This window comes from Herpailurus yagouaroundi, unplaced genomic scaffold (assembly GCF_014898765.1).
Source record: "Herpailurus yagouaroundi ecotype Mexico unplaced genomic scaffold, PumYag 184, whole genome shotgun sequence".
In the NCBI taxonomy this organism is placed as follows: Eukaryota; Metazoa; Chordata; class Mammalia; order Carnivora; family Felidae; genus Herpailurus; species Herpailurus yagouaroundi.
The window spans coordinates 31,944,036-31,965,126 of NW_024412415.1; the positions used below are offsets into that span (position 1 = coordinate 31,944,036).

Consider the following 21,091-nt stretch of genomic DNA (forward strand, 5'->3'; position numbering starts at 1 on the left):
CACTGAGCTCCAGGTTGAAGGGACAGCAAGAGAAAAATGCATTGTTCCCTTTCGTAATTCGTATCCGTGTTTGGAGTTTCCTCAACTGGCCAGGTGTGGACTGATTCCTGATGCTGACTGGCCCTGGTGGACAAGTTTCCCACAGAAGGATCAGCTCCTACCCCTGGACTAAAAGGCTGGAATGCTGGGCCTGGACCCCCCCAACTTTACAGAAGATGGGATTCCACAGAGAGACTGTAAGATCTCCCGACGCAGCCCCATTAGATGCATTGTCTGGGCAACTCATTCCTACAAAAACACTGGCCTGGCTCTGCTCACAAAATAACAACAATGGCAAAAATACACTTGATGAAGGTGTAACACACAAGGCCACAGAAAGCGGGACTTGAATTTGAAGGGGAGTGTATGATTGTGTGTGTTTTAGACAGCAAGCTAAGGTAACGTGGCCTCACTTGAAAACATCGAAAGAAATGCAGGAGGAAACAATGAAAATATGAGCCTGTGCCGGCTGGGAGCTCAACCCCACCCAGCTAAGGTTCAAGGGTGGAGAGTGTATCTCTGGTAGTGTGTATGTGTGTTCGTTTTTCATTCATTCATTCATTCATTCATTCACTCACTCACTCATTCAAATATTCGTTGAGAGACTACTTTGTGCCAGGTGCTGTCCCGGATACTCGGTGACACAATCCATTGATTAAATACACGAGTTCCCATTCTGTCTATTCAAGTCAGCGACGACAGAGCTCTTACTTCCTGGCTCCCAAATTAAACTGCATGCCACCCAAGGGTAGGCAGCCAGGCTCTGGTCTTGTGCCATTTCTTCTGCAAAGTGCCCCGAGCAAGTGTGCCCACAATGGATGCTCGGGCAGCAGGCCCAGTGTGCTCACGAACGAAAGTGGAATCGTGTGTCTGGACGCCTCCGGTGGGTGCTGGATCTCCTTTCCTTCTGCCACCTCCTCTCCTAGCTTCTCTTCCCGGGGCCTCCTGGGTGGCCTTGGCAGGATCAGGCCCTGAGAATAGGTTGTGATTAGAGCTGACAAGAACGCGAGGTGTTACTCTCCCGCAGTCATTTGCATCCAGTTAGGGGATTCCCGAAGACCAGAGGAATGTGCCTGTTGTGGAATTCGAAGGGCAGAGCTAGAAGAGTCTCAAAGGCAAACCGGCTTCTTCAGCTAGAAGAATGACAGCTCCGAGCAGCTTGTAGGCAGGGCTCAAAGAAGGATCCCAGGGTGGGAAAGAACTCAGGAAATCCATTTGCAATGTCTGCCGTGGGGAATGCAAAGGAGTGTAGGTGGGCATGGTACCTACGGCCAGTCCAAACCCTCCCCTTCACAGATGAGGACACTGAAGATGGGGGTGTGACTGGCCTGCAGGTAGGGAGCGGGTCCACCCCCAGAACCACACCCCAGGCCAGCCGGCACTCTGGGCTGGCCATTCTACCAGTCAGCCAAGCTCCCAGAGCTTCAGAGGAAACGCTGCCCCCCCCCCCCTCACAGCCATCCCCTTCCTCTGTGAGTGAAGTCAGTCCCCATCCACAGCTCTGTATCATCCCGCACCCTGCCCCTATGTCTCTTTTGGCCTCTGTCATTTCCTGGCAATTATCTGAGGATGGGAAAATACAGTGCGGCCAAAGCTGAATCTGTACCAGCAACAGCAGGACTGTGGTTCACGTTGCCTGGATTTTAGCAACCGACACCTCAAACCAACCTTCACGGAACTCCTTGCAGGCATGTCCCGCAGAAGAGGCTTTCTGATGTCCCCTGACCCACTGGCCGAATGAGTGCTGGGCTGAGAGCCTGCAGTGTAACTCAGGAGGCCACGTTTTTGTTATGAGACCATAAGCACATCACTTGATGTTTCTAGGCCTCGATTTTCTTTTCTTTTCTTTTTTTTAATTTTTAATGTTTATATTTGAGAGAGAGAGAGAGAGAGAGAGAGAGAGAGCGCTTGAGAGACAGAGCTTGAGCAGGGGAGAGGTAAAGAGAGGAAGACACAGACTCTGAAGCAGGCTCCAGGCTCTGAGCTGTCAGCACAGAGCCTAACGCGGGGCTCGATCTCACAAACTGTGAGATCATGACCGGAGCCGAAGTCAGATGCTTAACTGCCTGAGCCGCCCACGTGCCCCAGGGCCTCAGCTTTCTAATTATCAATTAACTCCTTCACCCCAGGCACAGGTGCTGGGGAAGGAAAAGCAAGACAGGATCCCTCGACCTTAAGGGGTTTAATATCTAGTATAATGGATCGGTTAAATAAACAGATAAACGGACTCCCAAGTTCCAGGTATTAGCATGAAGGTCTGAACAGGGTTGAGGGGGGGCTTAGTTCTAGAAGTGAAGGCTTCATGAAGGGCTTGAACCTCATCTCAGATGAGGAGGAGGTGTTCATGCAGCTAGAGAGGGGGGATGTGGAGACGGCAGGAACGGAAAAGACTCTGAAGGCATGAGCAAAGGCACAGAGGCGTGAAAGAATAGGGGATATCTGTGATTCCTGGAGGGAAGATGTGGTGTGGGGCACAATACCCGGGATAAAGCAGAGATGGGCTGGGTCACATCACCCAGTGCCTGGAACTCCATGTCAAGGACTAGGAACTCTTCTCTAGACAAGTGTTCTCCAACAGGGTAGCCAGCCACTGGCCACATGTGGCTATTGAGCACTTGAAATGGGGCCAGTCCAAATTGGGAGGTTAAGTGTAAAACACACAGCAGATTTCATAGGCTATGCAAAAAAGAACATAAAACAGAGATTTGTTTCTATTGATTACACGTTGAAATGATGATATACTGGATATCTTAGATTAAATAAATTATCAAACTTGACCTGTTCTGTTTTCCTTTTTTTTTTTTTTTTTTAACACGGCCTGGGGAAAGTGTAAAATGACTTGTCACTCTCCTATATTTCAGTAGACAGCACTGCTGTAGACAATAGGAAGTCACTACAAAGCATCTTTTAGGAGCAGTGAGACATAGATGTGTGAGGTTAGATTTGTGTCCTAGAACGCTCACTTTGGCAGCAAGAGGAGAATGGAGGCAATGAGAAAATCACTGTGATAATCGGTGGTGAGCAGTGACAGGCCCCTGAATTACGATGGAGGCCAGAAGACAGGGAGGTGGATTCCACAGCGTTTGGTGACAGATTGGACGTGGGGGTGAGAGGAGGGAGGTGTCTCTAGGTTGCTGGTGGGATGGCTGGGGACACTGGCGATCGCTCAGGAGGACGGAGGACTGAGAAGGAGGTTTACGGAGGCGCGGATGAGTTCAGAGACTCGAGATGACTGTGGGCCTTTCGTGTCCAGGCGACAGTTTGAGACTGAGCTCCTTAGAGCTGGGAGTTAGTGCGTTCAGGTCACGTAGGACTCCAGGGTGAATCAGATCACCCAGGGGAAGGATGTAAACGAAAGGAGGCAAGCACCTGGCTCTGGGATACACAGACACCTATGGGAGAGCAGGGGAAGAGGTCTGAAAAACGTATCTTTATACCGCCTGCCGACAGTGACAGCCTGGGATTCTTTACCTTTGCAGGAAGCCCCCGGCTCCGTGCCGAGAGGCGTTTCCTTCAGCAGACCCTTTTTCCTTGGTTGATTTCAGAAGAAACTGACAGCAACAACAAAAGTCAGGGCTAAAATGAAGCGTGGTCCCCTTGAGTGGAATGATTGACACTGAGGGACACAGAAAGAAAAGAATGTGTTCAGGAGGGACCTCACTTCGTAAAGCTGATGTGGTTGGGGGGCCCTTTGTAAAGGGCACCAAAAGTTCTAGTTCGCCTTCCAGGCACTTACTCTAAGTAAACAGAGACGTACACAAGGCAAGCGCCCCAAAATGTTTAAAGCCGCACTGTCCTTAATACTAAAAAAAAATTGGGGGCAACCTAGATAGCCAATCTTGAGAGACCGGGGTAACAAATTATGACAGATCTGTGTGACAGAATCCTCCCCAGTCACTGGAAGGAATGTAGTCGGAGTATATTTGTTGACATAGAAGGATGTCCACAGTCTATTCAATGAAAAAGCAGGTGACTGTGGCGTGGTTATTTTTAGTTAGTGGTTGTGGTTTGTTTTCACATGGTTAAGGCCAAGGGCCACCTAGCAGGGTGCTTGGATTGTCTAAGTGAGGCCACCTCATCCTGCCTCAGTGTCCTCATCTGGGAAGCGGATGGTAACATCCTGCCAACTCCAGGCAGTTGTAAAAATGAGTTCATGTCTCCCACGTGACATGTTTAGAACGGGGCCCAGCACTTGTAAGACCTTAGTAGCCCTTAGTGCTATTTTTAAAAGCATCTTTGTGGAGATAAAACGTGCATATCGTACGATGCACCCATTTCAAAATGAACAATTCGCTGGTGTTCAGTATATTCCAAGAGTTGTGCAACCATCACCTTGGTCGATTTTAGACCACTTTCACTACCCTAGAAGGAAACTCTGGGCCCCTCCCCCACCGCCACCCCCTGGCAGCCAGTAATCCACTTTGTGTCTCTGCATATTGGCCTATTCTGGGCATTTCACAGAAAGGGAATCGTGCAGCATGTGGCCTTTTGCAACTTGTTCTTTCACTTAGCATTATGTTTTCAAAGTCATCATGCCACAGCGTGGATCAGTAAGTACCTCACTGCTTTATTTCTTTTTTATTTTTTTTATGTTTATTTATTTTTGAAAGAGAGAGAGAGAGAGAAGAGGGGAGGGGCAGAGAGAGAGGGACACACAGAATCCGAAGCAGGCTCCAGGCTCTGAGCTGTCGGCACAGAGCCCGACGCGGGGCTCGAACCCACGAACCGTGAGATCATGACCTGAGCCGAAGTCAGACGCTTAACCGGCTGAGCCACCCAGGCGCCCCTCACTGCTTTCTTTTTATTGCAGACAGCCTTCATTACTGATGTCATTATAAACTTTGAAAGATTTCCCTGCAATGAAAACATTTTGTTTCTGTCACAAAGCACACAACCAAATTCATCTATCCCGCCTTTCAGTGAGGGTGAATCTCTTGGGAGAGGGACAGCTTTTCCTTGTTTCCTTCAGTTCTATTTCATTCCTTCAAAGTCTGAGTCACCCACAGGATGTTTGTTTTCAGATGCTGAGTTGTATACAAGATGCAGAGTACCCTAGGTGTGTGTGTTGTTTTGAGTGGTAAGGAGTCTGTTCCTCTCACATACCCAGGGCCTGACTGCACACAAGGAGTGACGGGCCCCCTGGAGCATGAGCAGCTGTCTCAGACCTGACAGGGAATCTGAAGCCCCACCTTCGGGTTCCTTTCCACTTTCCAGAACCTACGGTCCTCACGCTGAAGACAGCTGACTCCACTTTCATCCTACACATCCTTTTCTTTCTCTCCTTTAAATCCTTTTAAGGGGCGCCTGGGTGGCTCAGTCTGTTGAGTGTCTGACTTCGGCTCAGATCTCCCAGTTGGTGAGTTCAAGCCCCGCATCGGGGTCTGTGCTGACAGCTGAGAGCCTGGAACCTGCTTCAGAGTCTGTGTCTCCCTCTCTCTCTGCCTCCCCCATTCTCTTTCTCTCTCTTTCCAAAATAAATAAACATGAAAAAAATTTATAAATCTTTTTACAAATTGAGGTGTAACTGTGATATGGTATATTTTATTCATTTTTAATATAAAAATAGCATGCCGGGGTGCCTGGGTGGCTCAGTTGATTAAGTGTCCGACTTAGGCTCAGGTCATGATCTCACAGTTCATGAGTTCGAGCCCCATGTCAGGCTCTGTGCTGACAGCTTGGAGCCTGGAGCCTGTTTCTTACTCTGTGTCTCCCTCTCTCTCTGCCTCTCTCTCTCTCAAAAACAAATACACATTAAGAAAACAAAACTAAAAATAGCATGCCAATATATTAAGAATAATTTAAAGGGATATGATCTCATTGCCTTTGTAGAACTACATTTTCATTTTGGCATACCACTCTTTGGTGGCTCTCTGTATGTGTGTGTGCTTTTAAAAGTAAGTGCAGTTAGGGGCGCCTGGGTGGTTCAGTCGGTTAGGCGTCTGACTTTGGCTCAGGTCATGTTCTCATGGTTCATGGGTTCGTGCCCCTTGTCAGGCTCTGTGCTGACAGCTCAGAGCCTGGAGCCTGCTTCAGATTCTTTGTCTCCCTCTCTCTGGCCCTCCCCTGCTCATGCTCTGTCTCACTCTCACTCAAAAATAAACATTAAAAAGATTTAAGAAAATAAATAAATGCAATTATAATGAGCCAACAATTTTCTAACTAGCATTTTTTAGGTTCACATTATAAACTGAACCCTGGACTGGAGGAGAGCCTGGGCCTGAGCCAAGGCTCTGTTTGTGACTCTTATTATCCCAGAAAATAAGAAAGGGCAAACACAGCGACCTCTACAAACAAACAGGCATGTAAGATGCAAACACAAAAACACATGGGCCTTGGGAGAAAACTCACAAAACTTATACCTGTTTCACTTACACGTGTAAGGCTGGACTCTGTGAAATAATGTGATTCAAACAAGACAGATCTCAGAGGCATGGGCATAGACATCACACACACACACACACACACACACACACACACACGAGAATCTCAACAACACCTGCATATACAGACTGACCAACATATCAGCATATACACAATAGTCAAGCCACCCCCGCCCCACACACATACACCCATGTGCCTATCGGGATTCTCTCCTAGCCCCCAACTCCTACAAGTTCTGAATGCTGGCAAGGAGCTCATGCAGATCTCAGAATAGCTCTGTGAACCCTGCCGTGGGCTCCTACCACCTGCCCGAAGACCCTTCCTCTCCCCCCACCCCTGCAGTCCTGGACCCACACCTCGGTGTGCACACAGCTGCAGGTGGCCATACCTCACCCTAAGTCCAATGTCTTGTCCCCATAGCTCCCCAGGTCAGATCTGGTCCCTCTCAGTACCTTCCTTAGCGCCTATGCTCGAGCTCCTTTAGGGATAGTCTCCTCTCCCAGGGATGCTCTGTCCTCAACACCACCAGGAAGCCTGCTAGGGGGCTCCAGGGACAGAAGAACCCATGCTGGGCTGGCAGTCTAGGGTTAGCTGTCCACTTTGGGCGACTGCCGCTGAATTCCCTGGGTTTCTGTGGTCCCTGCTCTAGGAAGTGGCCACAGTGACAACCATCTTGTGGCAACTGTGAGAACTTCAAACAAGACCCTATCCTTGAGGTCCGGGGCCCAGAGCCTGGCAAAGAGCAGACCCACAAGTGGTATTAGTCCCCTGACCCTCAGTTCCCTAAGCTGTCAGATGGTGCAAAACTGGAGTCTTTGTGTTCCTACGGGGTTGCCATGAGGTGGGACATTTTGTTTTTCATTTTTGTGTGTGTTTGTTTATTTTTGAGAGAGAGAGAGAGACAGAGCACAAGCGGGGGGGTGGGGTGGTGCACAGAGAGAAGGAGACACAGTATCCGAAGCAGGCTCTAGGCTCTGGGCTGTAAGCACAGAGCCCGATGCGGGGCTCAAACCCACAAACTGTGAGATCATGACCTGAGCGGAATTCGGACACTTAACCGACTGAGCCACCCAGGTGCTGCAAGGTGGGACATCTTAAATATTTTTGGCTGGGTTCTCCCAATGTGAGATATGATCACTAGAGGCTGGAAGGTTCCAGAAACCAAAGGCTCTACCTTATGAGCAAACTAGAGAACAATGAATTAGTACATTGACTACCATGGATTGAGCACTGTACTACTTCAGCTCTGGAACAGAGGGTGAGGTTAATCACACTCCTCATTACCCCGCACTTCATCACTACAAATGCACAAATTCATAGATTTTCCCCTTTAGCCTCATCCCCCGTTCCCATAGGTCCACCCTCAAAATGTTTCCCTGTATATGCCTTTTATTGTGGTAAAATGTACCTAACTAAAAATGACCATTTTAGCTATTTGCAAATGCACAGTTTTGTGGCATGAAGCAGATTCACATTATTGCATGACCATCACCACCATCCATCTCCAGAACCCTCTCTCCATCTTCCCCATCTGATACTCTGTACCCATAACACACGAGTCCCCTATTCTTCCTTCTCCCTAGCCCCTGGCAACCACCATCCTTTCTATCTCTATGACTTTGACTATTTCAGGTACCTTGTATAAATGGAATCAGACAGAGTTTGTCCTTTGGTGATTCGCTTATTTCACTTAGCACAATGTCTTCAAGATTCATCCACACAGTAGCATCGGACAGGATTTCCTTCCTTGCTCAGGCTGAATGATATTCTATTGCATGTATATGCCACGTTTTGTTTATCCCTTCTTCCATTAGTAGATACTAGAATTGCCTCCACCTTTTGGCTATCACGAATGGCGCTGCTATTAATGTGGGTGTACAAATACCTGAGTCCCTGATTTTGCTCCCTTTGAGTATAAACCCAGAAGTGAAAGTGCTTGATCAAGGGGTATTTCTTTATTTTTTTTTTTTTTAAGGAACCACCATACCATTTACCACAGTGGCTGCATCATTCTGCATTCCCATCAGCCATGCACAAGGGCTACAGTGTCTCATCTTCTCAGACACTTGTTATTTTGTGTATGTGTGTGTGTTTTAAAATAACACCATACTAATCAGTGTGAAGCGTGTCAATGTATATCGTCTTGTTTAAGACACCTTTCACAATGCACACAGTTGTTTTGTGCATGTGTAATCTTTTCCGTAAGTAGCATTACTTACTTACCTAACACATTACTCTGTGTTACTATTTTCACTTGGAACTGTTTTTAAGATTCCTCTGTTTGCTTTGTGTATGCAGAACTTACTGCTTCTAACTTCTGCATAGTAGGCTGTGGTAAGTATCAACCATATCCATGTATATTGGGAACATACTATGTGCTTGTGGCAAGCTCTCCACATGGGTTATTTGATTCCTTCCAGCAGCCCTAAGCGGCGGATGTGATTATTATTTCCATTATATGGAAGAGGAAACTGACATACCGATAGTTAAGGGACTTGCCCACAATCACAGAGCTGGAAGTGGGAGAGCTAGAAGTTTACCCCAGCTCTGTCTGGAGCCATGGGAGAGCTCACAGGTATAAGGTGCCGCCCACCGCTACAGACAGAGGCGCTCTTTCTCAGGTGAGGGCACTCCGAGGAGAGTTCTAGGCCTGCCTAGATCCTGACTTCTGTCCAGACTGCCAATCACCTCCCTTCACCACATGTCGCTTGATGTCTGTGTGAAGTGAAGGCAGAACAATATCAAAGCTCTTTCCAGATGTACCACTTGTGGATTAAACACCCTTTAGCTAATGGAAAAACAATCAGAATTGAAGTCATGCGTTTGTCTCTTTCCAGGGTTCCACCTGGGAGCCTCTCCAAATAGATGAAAACCCTTTGGCAAGTCCATTGCGAGGCCATTCCTGATAGGACTGGCTATTCCCAGGGAAACAGAGTCGCTGCCTCCGGCCCCCATCCCACCTCTCTTGAACTTTGCACTTACGGTGATGAAAAATTAACTGGGCTAATGTTTCCCTTCCAAGGACAACCTCTGCAAAAGCTGGCCTGGCTGGGCCCCAGGAGACCAGGCGCCAGAACAGAGCTCCTATCCATCCGGAGCCGCCCACCCATTCACCGCCCAAAGTCAAAGGAGCATGCAGGGTCCTCTTAAGCGGTGGGAAGCATCTATCACTCAGCTCTCCTCACTGCTCGGTTGAAACTGGGCTTGGCCCCTCAGTTCTTCTTGTGGAGAGACTAAGCCCAGAGGAGAGAGGACTAGCCCCAGAAACGGCACTTGCTGGACTCACATGTGGGTCCCAGCACTGTGTTTCTGCACGCACAGCTGTCCCTGTCACACGGATGATGGCATGCGAAGGAAGGGCACGAAAGCATGGGTCAGCCACACTAGCTGCTGACTAGTCATTTCCTCCCCTTCGGGAAAATGGGAGGGCTGAAAGAGGGGTTTTTCCCATGCCGTGATGTTACAGGGCTAGGTACCCCCCAGGCCCTTCCACTTCATTTACTTCTCAGATCTCTGGCTCCTTGCTTCCGTGGTGCCCGTCGCCTCCCTCCACCAGACTGTGGCTTCTGCTTGCGCAGAACAAGAGGCTTGCGTTGCAGGAGAGCTCTTTCTAGACTCACCGTGTTTGCACAGTAACAGCTGTTTGCTCCATTCTTACAGCTGAGAGATGCTCAGCGAAGTGAAGGGAGGGAGGGAGCCAGGGTAAAAAGTCAGATCAAGTCACGGACGGACCTGGAGGTCCTCTATCTGCCCCTCCACAGTCCCAGCTGCATGAGTTGATGTTCAGGTTAAGATTAATGTTCTCCGAGGAGACGGTGACTGCAGGGGCCCTTTCTCCCAGGCACACACTTCCTTGCCTTGCTGCGTCTCTAGGCTGAGGATAGGGGCCTGTGGCTTCCTTTTCCGTCTGCCCAGAAATGAAGAGGAGGGCTGTAACACGGAGGAGCTGTTCTCGCTTAACCCGCACACCACCCTTCATGGCACCAGCAGGGCCCCAAGATGTGGGTTCCATCCCTTCACAGCACTTGACTGCTTGCAAAGCTTTTCATACTAGATTCCCGTGGCTACCGCACGAGGTCCGGAGGAAAGCTGGTCGGAGCCCTGTTGAATACTCGAGCAAACATTCCTTGTCCTGCCACAACGGTGCACCTAGGTAAAGAACTTTTGTTTTGCAAAGAGCTCTATCAGGGATGTCATCTTTGTCTTCCAGGACCCTGCAAGGCAGTTAGCTGAACGCAAAGGCAAGAATGTGGACTTTGGCCTCACAGAGCCTGGGGTTCAAATTCCAGCGGGGCCGCCTGGAATCCTGAGTCAGTATTGTAAACGTCTCTGTGCCGCAGGTGCCGCATCCGGACGGGGGAGGCACGGAACAGCCACCTGGAAGGCCATTACGAGGATTAAATGAGAGGGCACCATTTGCGTTACCTGGCCTGAAGAAAGCCATCGATAAAGGCTGATTGCTCTTTCCTTTGCTTTTTTGATGAGGGCTGGGGAAAAGGGAGTGCAACCGGATACTACAGTGGCTGCGGGTTACTCGAGGAGGACTAGGGGGAAAGCCCCAACCGGGGTTCAGGGGTTCTCAGCGGCGAGTGGCAGGGGAGTTAGGAGGCGAGTGTGAAGAGCACAGCCCTTTGCAGCAGCAGCTGACAGGCCTGTGGGGGGCCATTCTCTTCAACGGCAGGGACCCCTGCAGCTTCTGGGCCGATTTTGTGGATTGGGCCACACCTCACAGGGCTTTGTAACTCCCCACCCGCTAGCGGATAACGTCTTTCCCACCAGGGGGGTTTCCTGCTGTTAAAAACAAACAAAGACCTTAGACGTCGGGCTAGAGGCCTGGCAGGGGAGGGGCAGCAGGATAAACACCCCGAGGGTCGAGGTGACTCCAGAAAGCAGCTGCCGGTGGTGGGGGCGGGTGTGGCGCTTGGAAGCCCCCGAATTCGGCCGGTGGCGAGAAAAGCCCCGGGCTCCCCCCAGCATCCTGGTGTTTCTTTGCTTAACATAAACCTCCCGAGTACTCCCCCTTTTTGCGAGTTCACAGCTTTGGAAACAAAGCTCTGTCCCAGTTAGTTTGGGGGGCGTCGAATTTCGGATTTTTTTTTTTTTTTTTGTATCATCGGATTGCAACCACGCAGTAATGTAATCTCCCCTCCCCCAGGATAAATTCTAAAGCGCCCCCATTCATTCCTTCCTGAACTCAACAGATGTCTTTGAGGCCCATTTTCTGCCCGGGACCTGATTCACAAGACCCAAGGGACCCCTGGCCCTGGCTGTTGTCCAGGGAGTCTTTGGGATCCCCAAATCTCCACTTCTGAGAGCACACCCCTCCCCCCCTCCGCCCCATCCCAAATCCCTCCTTCGCACGCACACAGGCTCGGGGCTCTCGGCCGGTGTGATCTCACCGATGAGAGAATTTTAAAAAAACAGCTCCCGGGTCGCCGGCGCCGCCAAGGCCCCTTCCCGGGATCAGCGCGCACGCGTCCAAGTGCGCGCCCCGACTTCCTGGGCCTCAACCTTCCGCGCGCCCTTCCTCCGACCGGGGTGCCCCCAGGGGTGCCCCGCCAGCCTCCGGCCGGCGCTCACTCGCTGCCAATCTAACCCCCTCCGGCCCGCCACTGCAGCCGCGCTTCCTGAGTGTGGGTGCCGAGAGTGGACGCCACGGCAGGAGCCCAGCCCTCCCCTCTCGCCGCTCCGTTCCCACGACTTCCTCCCGGCGCCCATCGGACTTGAGGTCGGGGCCGCGCGGGGTCCCGCGCGCACCAGCCAGGGCAGCCGCCGGCCGCGGTCGCCCACGTGGGCGTGCTCTGCGCCGAGCGGGGGAAGGCCGGGCGCCCTCCCGGAGGCTGGGGGTGGGCAAGGCGCCCGGGGGAGGAGGCGGCGGGGCGCGGGGGAGGAGGCGGGGAGCCCCGGCGGCGGCGAGGGGGCGGTGACAGCGCTTGGAAAGGAGGCTGCACGCGGATTTGCATGAAACACAGACTGGGAGCGGGCGGGAGCGGGAGCGGGAGCGGGAGCGCGGCGCACGCCCCGGGCCGGCCCAGCGAGCGAGCGAGCGAGCGAGCCGGGAAGGAGGAGGGGAGCGGGGAGGCGAGGCTGCCGAGGCGGAGGGATCTGCGCATCAAAGCGAGCGAGGCGAGCAAAGTTTGGCTGGGGGTTGGACTTTCCTTCCTGGAGGCGGCACCCAAGCAGCTACCCCGTGCGGAAACCCAAACTTTCTTCTGCCACTCCGAGTCTCGCGGCCGCCGCCTCCGCCCCGCGTTCGGGGCCTTCCCGACCCGGCGCCGCAGTCGTCCGCCCGCCCTCCCCGCCGCCCTTCTTCCCGCCGCGGGAGCCGTTCGGGGCGCAGGGCCGCGCGCCGAGCCCCGCTGGCTGCAGCGCCGCGGCCCGGCCCGGAGCGCGGGCAAGTTCGCCGAGAGTTGAGGCGAAGTTTGGGCGGCCGAGCTCCCCTCTGCGCCTCCGGAGTCCCGCCGCGCCCAGCCCCGCCGGGGGCGCCCCTCGCCGCCCGCGCGCCCTCCCCAGCCATGTCGTCCATCCTGCCCTTCACCCCCCCGATCGTGAAGCGCCTGCTGGGCTGGAAGAAGGGCGAGCAGAACGGGCAGGAGGAGAAGTGGTGCGAGAAGGCGGTCAAGAGTTTGGTCAAGAAGCTCAAGAAGACCGGGCAGCTGGACGAACTGGAGAAGGCCATCACCACGCAGAACGTCAACACCAAGTGCATCACCATCCCCAGGTGGGGGGCCCCAGCGACCCGGGGGGCGCGCCCGCCCAGCCCCCTGACGCGGCAGGGCCGGGTGGGGTTGGAGCGGGAGGGTGTGTGTGTGTGCGTGTATGTGGGTGTGTGTAAGGGGGGGGGCAGTGGGGATCGCGGTCCGGAAGAGGCTGGAGGGGACCCCAAACAAAACCTTCTCTGGATTTGCAAAAATTCAGAGCGTGGGGCTTCCGCGGGGCACTCTCACTTCCAGTCGCTTTTCACCTCCCGGAAAGGGGGTTGCTGCTGGAATTGGCCGCCCCCCACTCCCGGGAGCTTCGGGCTAGAAGTTGAGGCCCGCTTTGTTCAGCTCCGCGGGCCGGAGCCCCTCCTCCGCCGCCGCCTCCCGCCCCCGCGGACCGCGCTCGTGGAGGTGGTGGTGTCTCTCCCTTTCTTTTCTTCAGTCCTGTCCCCCCACTTCTTTCCTCCGCAACAGGAATGCAGTCCGTACAGCTGGGGCTGTGGGTGAGGAGCGGGAGCCTCGTGATTGACAGATTCCTTCTTCGTTCTCTCTTTGCCTTCGGGATTAGCATTTTTATCGAGTATTTTTAGACTCGGTTGTGCCAGTCTCCCGCCCCCCTCTGCACACACGCACTTTCGTTGCAGCGCAGGGCTTTCAAATGAGAGACAAGTGGCAGAGGTTAGGGTCGTCTCTCCTCCCCCTCCTCCAAAGGATTATTTGCCCTGCTTTCAGCCTGAGATTGCGGGTTGATGTAGGAGAGAGGGAGCTTCGAGCTGATCAGATAACGAAACGCACCCCAAAGTGGGCCTCCTCAAATGGGCCCTCGCATTCCTGCAGAGCCCTCCTTCCCCGAGCGCTTTGCCATCTGGCCGGACCTCCTTTCTCCTCCGCAGCGCGCTAGCTAGGTCAGGCGAGAGCTCACAGATGGCTGATAGAAGGGGTCAGTGACTTCTCTCCACTCCCCAGGGCCCTCTCTTAGCTTAGTCGCCCCCGGCTGGGAATTCGGGTGTGTGGCGGGGGGTGTGGGTGTGTGTGTGTGGGGGGGGGGGGGGAAGCGGGGGTCACCTGAGCCTCCTGTCTGTCCCTCTAGGCTCCCTTTAAAGTCTGATTCTGCACCAAGGGAGTGTGCGTTCGTGGGAGCGGGATGTCCTTGGGGGTCCCAGGCTGCAGAGGAATGAGTAGAGGGTCCCCAGGGCTTGAGCCCCACAGAGATCGTTGTCCTTCCTCCTGGGCCACGAGTGGACTGCATCCTCGGCCACCTGCTTGGGGCAGCTGTACAAGGCCTGCCAGCCGTGTGAGGCAGGCACAAAGCCACATCTGTCCACAGGAACCCAGAACGGGCCTCCTCTGGAAATAAATACCACATATGGTGGGAGTGCTGGCTTAAAAAGTAATATATATTTTTTTAACTGGGTGGATCCAGTCAATACAGGGGGAGGGAAGGCGGTGTGTTGTCTGGGAAGTGCGTTCTGGGTGTGTGATCGGGAGCCAGAATCCACTTCAGAGGAGGTGGTGTGACGGGATGGGGTCGTGGGCCTTGGGTTTTGGTCCCAGCTCTGGTTCCTAATTCTGCTTTATTCCTTCTGGTGTGTGTGTGTGGGGGGGGGGGGGGGGAATGAGGTTACTTCTCCTCCCCACCCCCCCCGGGGAGGGGGGAATGCAAAACCTGCCACCATACCTGTCTGGGTGCATTGAGGACAAGTGCTTTATGCCTTGAAGCAGAAGGAAAAAAAAAAAGGCATCAGTTATAAAATGAGCAGCTGCATGAAGTATTTTACAGTTTACAAAGCACTTTCACGTGGTTTTCATGAGATCAAGAAAGAAAGAAACTCCTGGAAAATAGCAAGGGCCGTCAGACTTCAGGTTTACCTCCTTTTTAAAGTTGAGAAAACTTTGGAGGAGGGAGGGGAAGAGATTTGGCCCAGTGGACTCGGGACTCGGATCGAATGTGCTCCTTTTCCCATCAGAAGCTGCTCTGTACTTCGAAGGTTCTGAATACATTCTTTGCTGAATGCCAGAGCACTGTTAGGTTGGGGTGGGGGCGGCTGTGGATCTTTGTTGGTAAAGTTGCTAATGACTGGCGACTGGTTGGAGGAGAGCCCTTGCTTCCCCTGGTTCACCCTCTGGGGAGGCATAGCTATGGCCTGCCTTTTCCTCTTCCAAAGTCCTCCACCGCCTGAGGCGTAGGAAAGCTCTGGATGTTTCTGAGAGTTCAAGCTAACTTGCCCCTGGCCTTCTCCTGACCCTCTTAGGAACCGGGCATCTTCTACCTGCCTTGGCAAGGGCCTATATGAAGGTAGATTTTGTTTTTAGTCTCTTCTCAGGGAAACCCAGTTGGTTGGGCGGACCCAGACAAAATGGATTTTCATCCCTGGATTCTGTGCCCACGCCTCTGGGTCACCTTGTCTCCCTTGGCAACAGCTGCCACTGTTTTGGTCGTGGGCAGAAAACTAAAGGCCACGTCTTGGGGGAGGTGGCTAGCTGGCCTTCACGTCAGTGATATCAGCACGTCTGCTCAGCCCCAGAGAGTGTGGTGGTGTTTGTCGAATTGTCTGCGCTCTCTGTGCTACCTTTCATAACTAGGGCTTTGGAAAGTTGGCCAAGGGAAATGTTTAACCTCATTATCCCATGATGTGTATGTGTGGGTGTGGGGGGGGGTGTTGGGCAGTGGGCGCCTAAAGCTACCCTGGGGTTTCAGAAGACCTCAGTCTAAGGAGATTTGACGAGAGTGTTTTGGCTAATGTATAATCACAATCAGCAACAGCAACCTTTGGCAATTACAGCTGTATCCTAGGATCTTCCAGACGGCATGCTTGCTTATGTTATTACGCCAGCTCTAACCTGTCTCAGTGGTCAGGAGAGCTGGAGCGATACAGGCTTACTGATAACCAGGCGTGTGAAAGAGACCAGTGCCAAGGAAGTGGTAAGAGCTTGATTTAGATACGTCAGCAGAGAGGCTATCAGGATACTCTGAGGTCTGGCAGGATGGGCAGAACTTAGACAAGTTGTATAACAGCATCTTACTTGTCACCTGCTTGAGTCTCTGAGTAGAGCAGTAGGCGTCTTCCTGGCAGATGATAAGAGTGGAGTCCTCGCATTTACCACCGAAAAGTAGAGAAGGTGTGTGCCTGTTATGTCAGTAATAAGGAGCCAGGCACACTTAAGAATGACTGCTCTCGCCGATGGGATCTGTGCCTTGGTCCAGTTGCCGGGAGCCGGACCAAGCTTAAAGTCTGGTTCGTTTGGAAAGGAATTTAGGCTTTCTTATGTCAAAGCACTTTCTTGTGTCAATGTCCAGAGGAAAATGGGGGAATTGAACCCAACACCAGGTCTGACACATACCCGTCTCCCCTTTCTCTGTGAATCCGTTCTTCTAACATGGCCTCCTCCTGTTAGCCACCTGGACTTTACCAGGCTACTCTCACCCTAGGGAGAGAGGAAAAAGATAGTCATCTTTAAGGTTCCTTTCTCAGGCGTCTGGGGACAGACCTTTACCAAGGCTGCAGGAGTGGCTTCTTGGTCTCCTGTCCACCCACCCCTCTCGATGCTGCTCAGAGCACCATTCTGGTATCGCCTGTTGGAAGCAAGCCCACTTCTGGCTGCCAGGGAGGTGGTCCATCGACTCTCCTTTCTCTCGTTAACCTTGATTAAGGGAATGACATACAGGGGCCGGGAAGAAGAGGGGCCCACAGACAGTGCGTAGCTGACTCTGGGGGTTGGCTCAGAGCTCCGGCTGAACCCAGGAGCCACTTGATGTTGCCTTGACGTTTGGAATCTTGGAACTTGCTGCTTGCGCCCAGGGGTTAAATGTTTGGGCCAATTCATGTTACTGACAGCCCCTGGCTCCGAGTTCCTAATCAAACGTTACAGGGTTGGATTTTGTGGATTCATTGATAATGACTGGCCCCCTCCCAGGTCTGTGTCAATATTGCCGGCAATGGAAGAGGATGCAGAGATAAATTTGAGGCGGCCCCTGCCTGTAAGCAGCTTCGACTTCAGTAAGGGAGACATTCATAAGGCATCATTTGCACGTCTGACCACTATCTCGTTTTTATTCCCACCGATCAGAAGAAAAAATGAGTTCTAGTAAGGAGGGATTTCAGGGAGGAGGTGGGGACTATAATATGTCTTTTAAATATTGTTAGAAGTCACTGTCAGAAAACACAATAATGGCAGCCATCTGTTTTCGCCAGAAAGAAAGAGCACAAAATTCAAGTCCTGGACCTTGCGATTGTAATATCTGGACGGATTTAGGAGTCCACTTTAATGTCTCAGATCCTTCACATCTACACCTATAAAATCAGGATGATATAAGGCCTGCAGGGATGTTTTGTAAACCAGAGAGTTTGACAGATACAAGTATTATGTTTTAGCCTCCTGTGTCTATCGTTCGTTCATTACTAAATTATTCACTCATTTATTAAATACCTTCTACACTGAGCAAGGCAGGGCACCGGTTCTCAAGGAGCTCCCTGTCTAGACTGGAAGATAGACTTGGCCAAAGATACAGGAAATGGACTGCAGCCTGGGGATGTACAAAGCGCCCAGAGACGTGGGGACAGACTGTTAATTCTGTGGGAGGAGGTGGGGGAGAGGAGGGAGGGCTCCCTGTAAGGTGGAAAAGCAAAACGAGGGCAGGAGTTATTATCCAAAGGAAGTTTCTGAACGACAGCGTGATCAGGTACATGGTGATACCTGCCTGCAAGAATCAGGACGTCTCTATCTCCTGCCTTTTATTAAACGGAGTCCTGTTGTAAATATGACCTCGTAGCATGCACCGAAGGGCCAGGGACCTTTGTGCAGCATTTATTCCAGTGTTCAGCTTTCTCCCTTTGAAGTAAAACATCATTTAGTATTGCAAACCTGAAATTCAGGTTTCCTCGGTGCGAACAGTGAGTGACTTTAGACATACTAGCTTAGAACATAACAGTGTCAATAAAAATTGGATAACTTGGAGGTGATTGTGGATACTTGGAATTTCAGAATTTTGGTGGGACCTAGCGTTCTCTGTCTCTGGTTAACACTTGCTGAAATAAATCCTATACGCCCGAGTTTCTGCGTGGACGTTAAGAGCTTTGAATAACATATTTTTAAAAGTCTTTGCAAGGACATCAAGTTTCAAATGACAATTTTAATGATGGAAAAAAGTCCGCAAATACAGTAGTCATTTCGTTCTAATGAGAAATGCCAGAAGCCGGTGAAAATGACAGAATGTGGCTCAAGCTTATCACATCAGGAACCCAATTAAAATGAGTTTTTGAAAAATAAATATTGGTTTAGTAATGTAAACTTGTAATTGCTGTATTATTTTAATGGAAATAAAATTAACATGATTTAATGGACTGAGCGACCATTAATTTTCACTTGTTAATTTATTAGGGGGATTTTAATGCCATTGAATGCACAATACAGCCATTGTTTTGTGTGAGCTTCTCTATGAAATAAATAGGACCAAGCAGTGCTGGTTTTAAAAGTTGAAATCAGACTTTATTTCCACTACCTTGTTCTCCCACCTTCTTTATCCACTTCTCCCCCAGCTTCCTATATGTGCTGTTAAATTGTGTAACGTGGATGCAGCTTTCGCAATCAACAAGGCTCACGATTCGTCCTAATTAACTTTTGTCCTTGTCTCCTTTGGTGAATTGACCTGTTAAAAACATATATCAACTCCGCCCCCTTCCCCAAATCCACATCTGCTCGTGTTAGTTGGCTGGGAAGACGAGTGCCCAGAAAGGTTGCTCCCGAAGGCAGCCTGGGACTGGGGTGGTTTACCACCTTCTGCAGACAGGAATGGTTGCTGAGGTGTTAGATGGTCCTAGCTCCTCCCCAAGGAGGGTGGGGAATCATCTAGTAACCGCTGAGAGGTTCCTGGCCTTGGAGCCTTCAGTCTCTCCACTTTCAGGCACCGTGGTTCCTGGAAACAGTTGGAAATTGCCGTGTTAACGCCACCCTACAGAAATTTGGTTTCTAATTTTACTCTATGCCAAGTTTTAGAGCACAGATCCCCAGAGGACTTGTCCGGTTCATTTTTATGCTCTCCTTCCTTGTGCCTACCTGGGGCCAAATCCTGTGCTAGATGGCCGGGAGGAAATCGTGAATGAGACAGACACCACACCTGCCCTCTTACGTCTTCTAGTCCACTGGCTGCCAACATGGGTTCTCCGGAGTTGTAGTAATGCTGTTAAGTGTTCCCAGGAGTTAAATTTGTAAAATACTGTTTTCTTGATGCCAGAGAGCCAAATCCCTCAAACTTTACAGTTTATTGAGTCTCGACAAGGGCAATTTGCGTGTGTGTGTGTACGTGTGTGTGTGTGTGCGTGCATGCGCGTGTAACATTATTCTTTGTTTTGATTTAATTAACTATTTTAGAAATAACAAATCTGTAGCACAAGTCACACTCTCTGCTGTTGATTATCTGAGGCCTCTGCTGTAAACAGCAGCCTGCCACAGTGCATACTACTGCAGAATGTTTTGACAGAGAGACTCAGTTGAAAATGAAAACACCATAGAAGCCTATTAATTAAGAAGTTCGGCTAATTCTGGACTAGGCTAAAGTTTGTTGAGCAGGCTTTTTCTCCCCATGAATGCTGTCAAAGAAAAATTTATTATAAACAAGGTTTTTGGGGTCATTTTGGACGCAGGAGTCAGCAGACCTGGGTAGGTTTCTAGACTTAGCTCTGTTTCTGATTAGCTGTGTGACCTGAGGCAAATCGCTTAACATCTCTGGGCCTCAGATGTTCTCTGTTGGAAAATAGGGGAGCTAAGCCTTACTGGAGGGCCTTTCTAACTCTAAAATGCAAGCATTTTAGAAGCTCCCATTTGCATGCATTCAGTTGAACGATATATCATAGGTCTTTCTTAATTATTAATGTCCTAAGGCCCCATCAATCTAGTGCCAATTAATTTACATAAATGAAGGTAATAAAACTATAATCCAGTCTTTAATTTTAGTTATGTTACCCTTCTCTCCTCCCTGCCTCTCCCTTACCCTGTGCGTCTAAATCAGTGAGATTTAACTACAAAGGAATGTAAAAATAGCTGAATTCTACGAGAAAGATGTGAAGGCTGTGTGTCTTGAGATGCCACGAGCAATTTTTCTTCTTTTGTTGCTATTCTTGGCTCTTCTCGGAGCAGGAAGTTTACTTAAACTAATGACCACAGACGCCTAAAAATGGTTAAATGTAAGAGGTAGGCATTATAAAGGATACCTGTGGAAAATGTTTGCTCATATGTCAGAGCTTACCCAGGAAGCTTCCTTTATTTATTTTCAAGCGTCTATATAAAGAAAGACCATACTGGATTTCGAAAGCTCGTGCCTTTTGTTTGGCAGCGTGGAGGTTACGAGTTTAACCCCCCCAGCTAAGAGATGACAAGGGAGTTTCTCCTGAAACGGTACTTCTTCTGTGTCACGTGGCTCTCCGGGCTTACAAGGGGCAAGTTTCTCCTCTAATGCTTTGCTGGGAGTTTGGGACTGGAGTACCGCTTTAAGAACCACTGTGTAAGGGTTTACCTTTGAAACCTACAGAGTTATAAATCTGGTTGCTTCTGCTGCTAAGTAAGTATTGCATCACCAACTGCTAAGCCAAGTTGTAGCGCTAAGGTGCCACCATTTTTTTTTTTCTTTTTCCTTTAGACTGGACTCTTGAAAATAGTGATGCTTTTTGGGTGTGTGTTTTTTAAAGGTCTGTTTTTACGCTGTCACAGCTCAAAAATGCCAAAAGGCATTTTTTCCTTAAAAAATCACCTCTGGGCTAAGCCCAAATGTGGAGTAATGGATCCAGAAAGGACTTTTTGAGTAGTTGCAAGTGGCTGAAAGCAGGCACGGATGATGGAAATTGGGTTTTTCCTTTCACTTCAAATCTTTCCCGTTGTAAAGTCTCTCTTCCCCTTACTGGATTCAGACTCAAGGGGAGCCTTATTTCTCTGTGTGCCTGGGAGGGCAGGGTGAGTTAGCCTGCTCTGCTATCCGT

General features: G+C 50.6%; 1 protein-coding gene across 2 annotated transcripts in view; it reads left to right on the top strand.

Moving 5' to 3' along the window:
- Positions 1-12,935: 12,935 nt before the first annotated feature.
- SMAD3 (SMAD family member 3) overlaps positions 12,936-21,091 on the top strand; it is a 119,763-nt gene continuing 111,607 nt past the window's right edge. For both annotated transcript variants that reach the window (XR_005795882.1, XM_040493054.1), the window contains exon 1: positions 12,936-13,141. Coding sequence is in view for 1 of the 2 variants with exons in the window: in XM_040493054.1 (XP_040348988.1) it covers positions 12,936-13,141 (206 nt within the window). In the remaining variant the exon portion in view is untranslated. The remainder of the gene's footprint in view (positions 13,142-21,091) is intronic.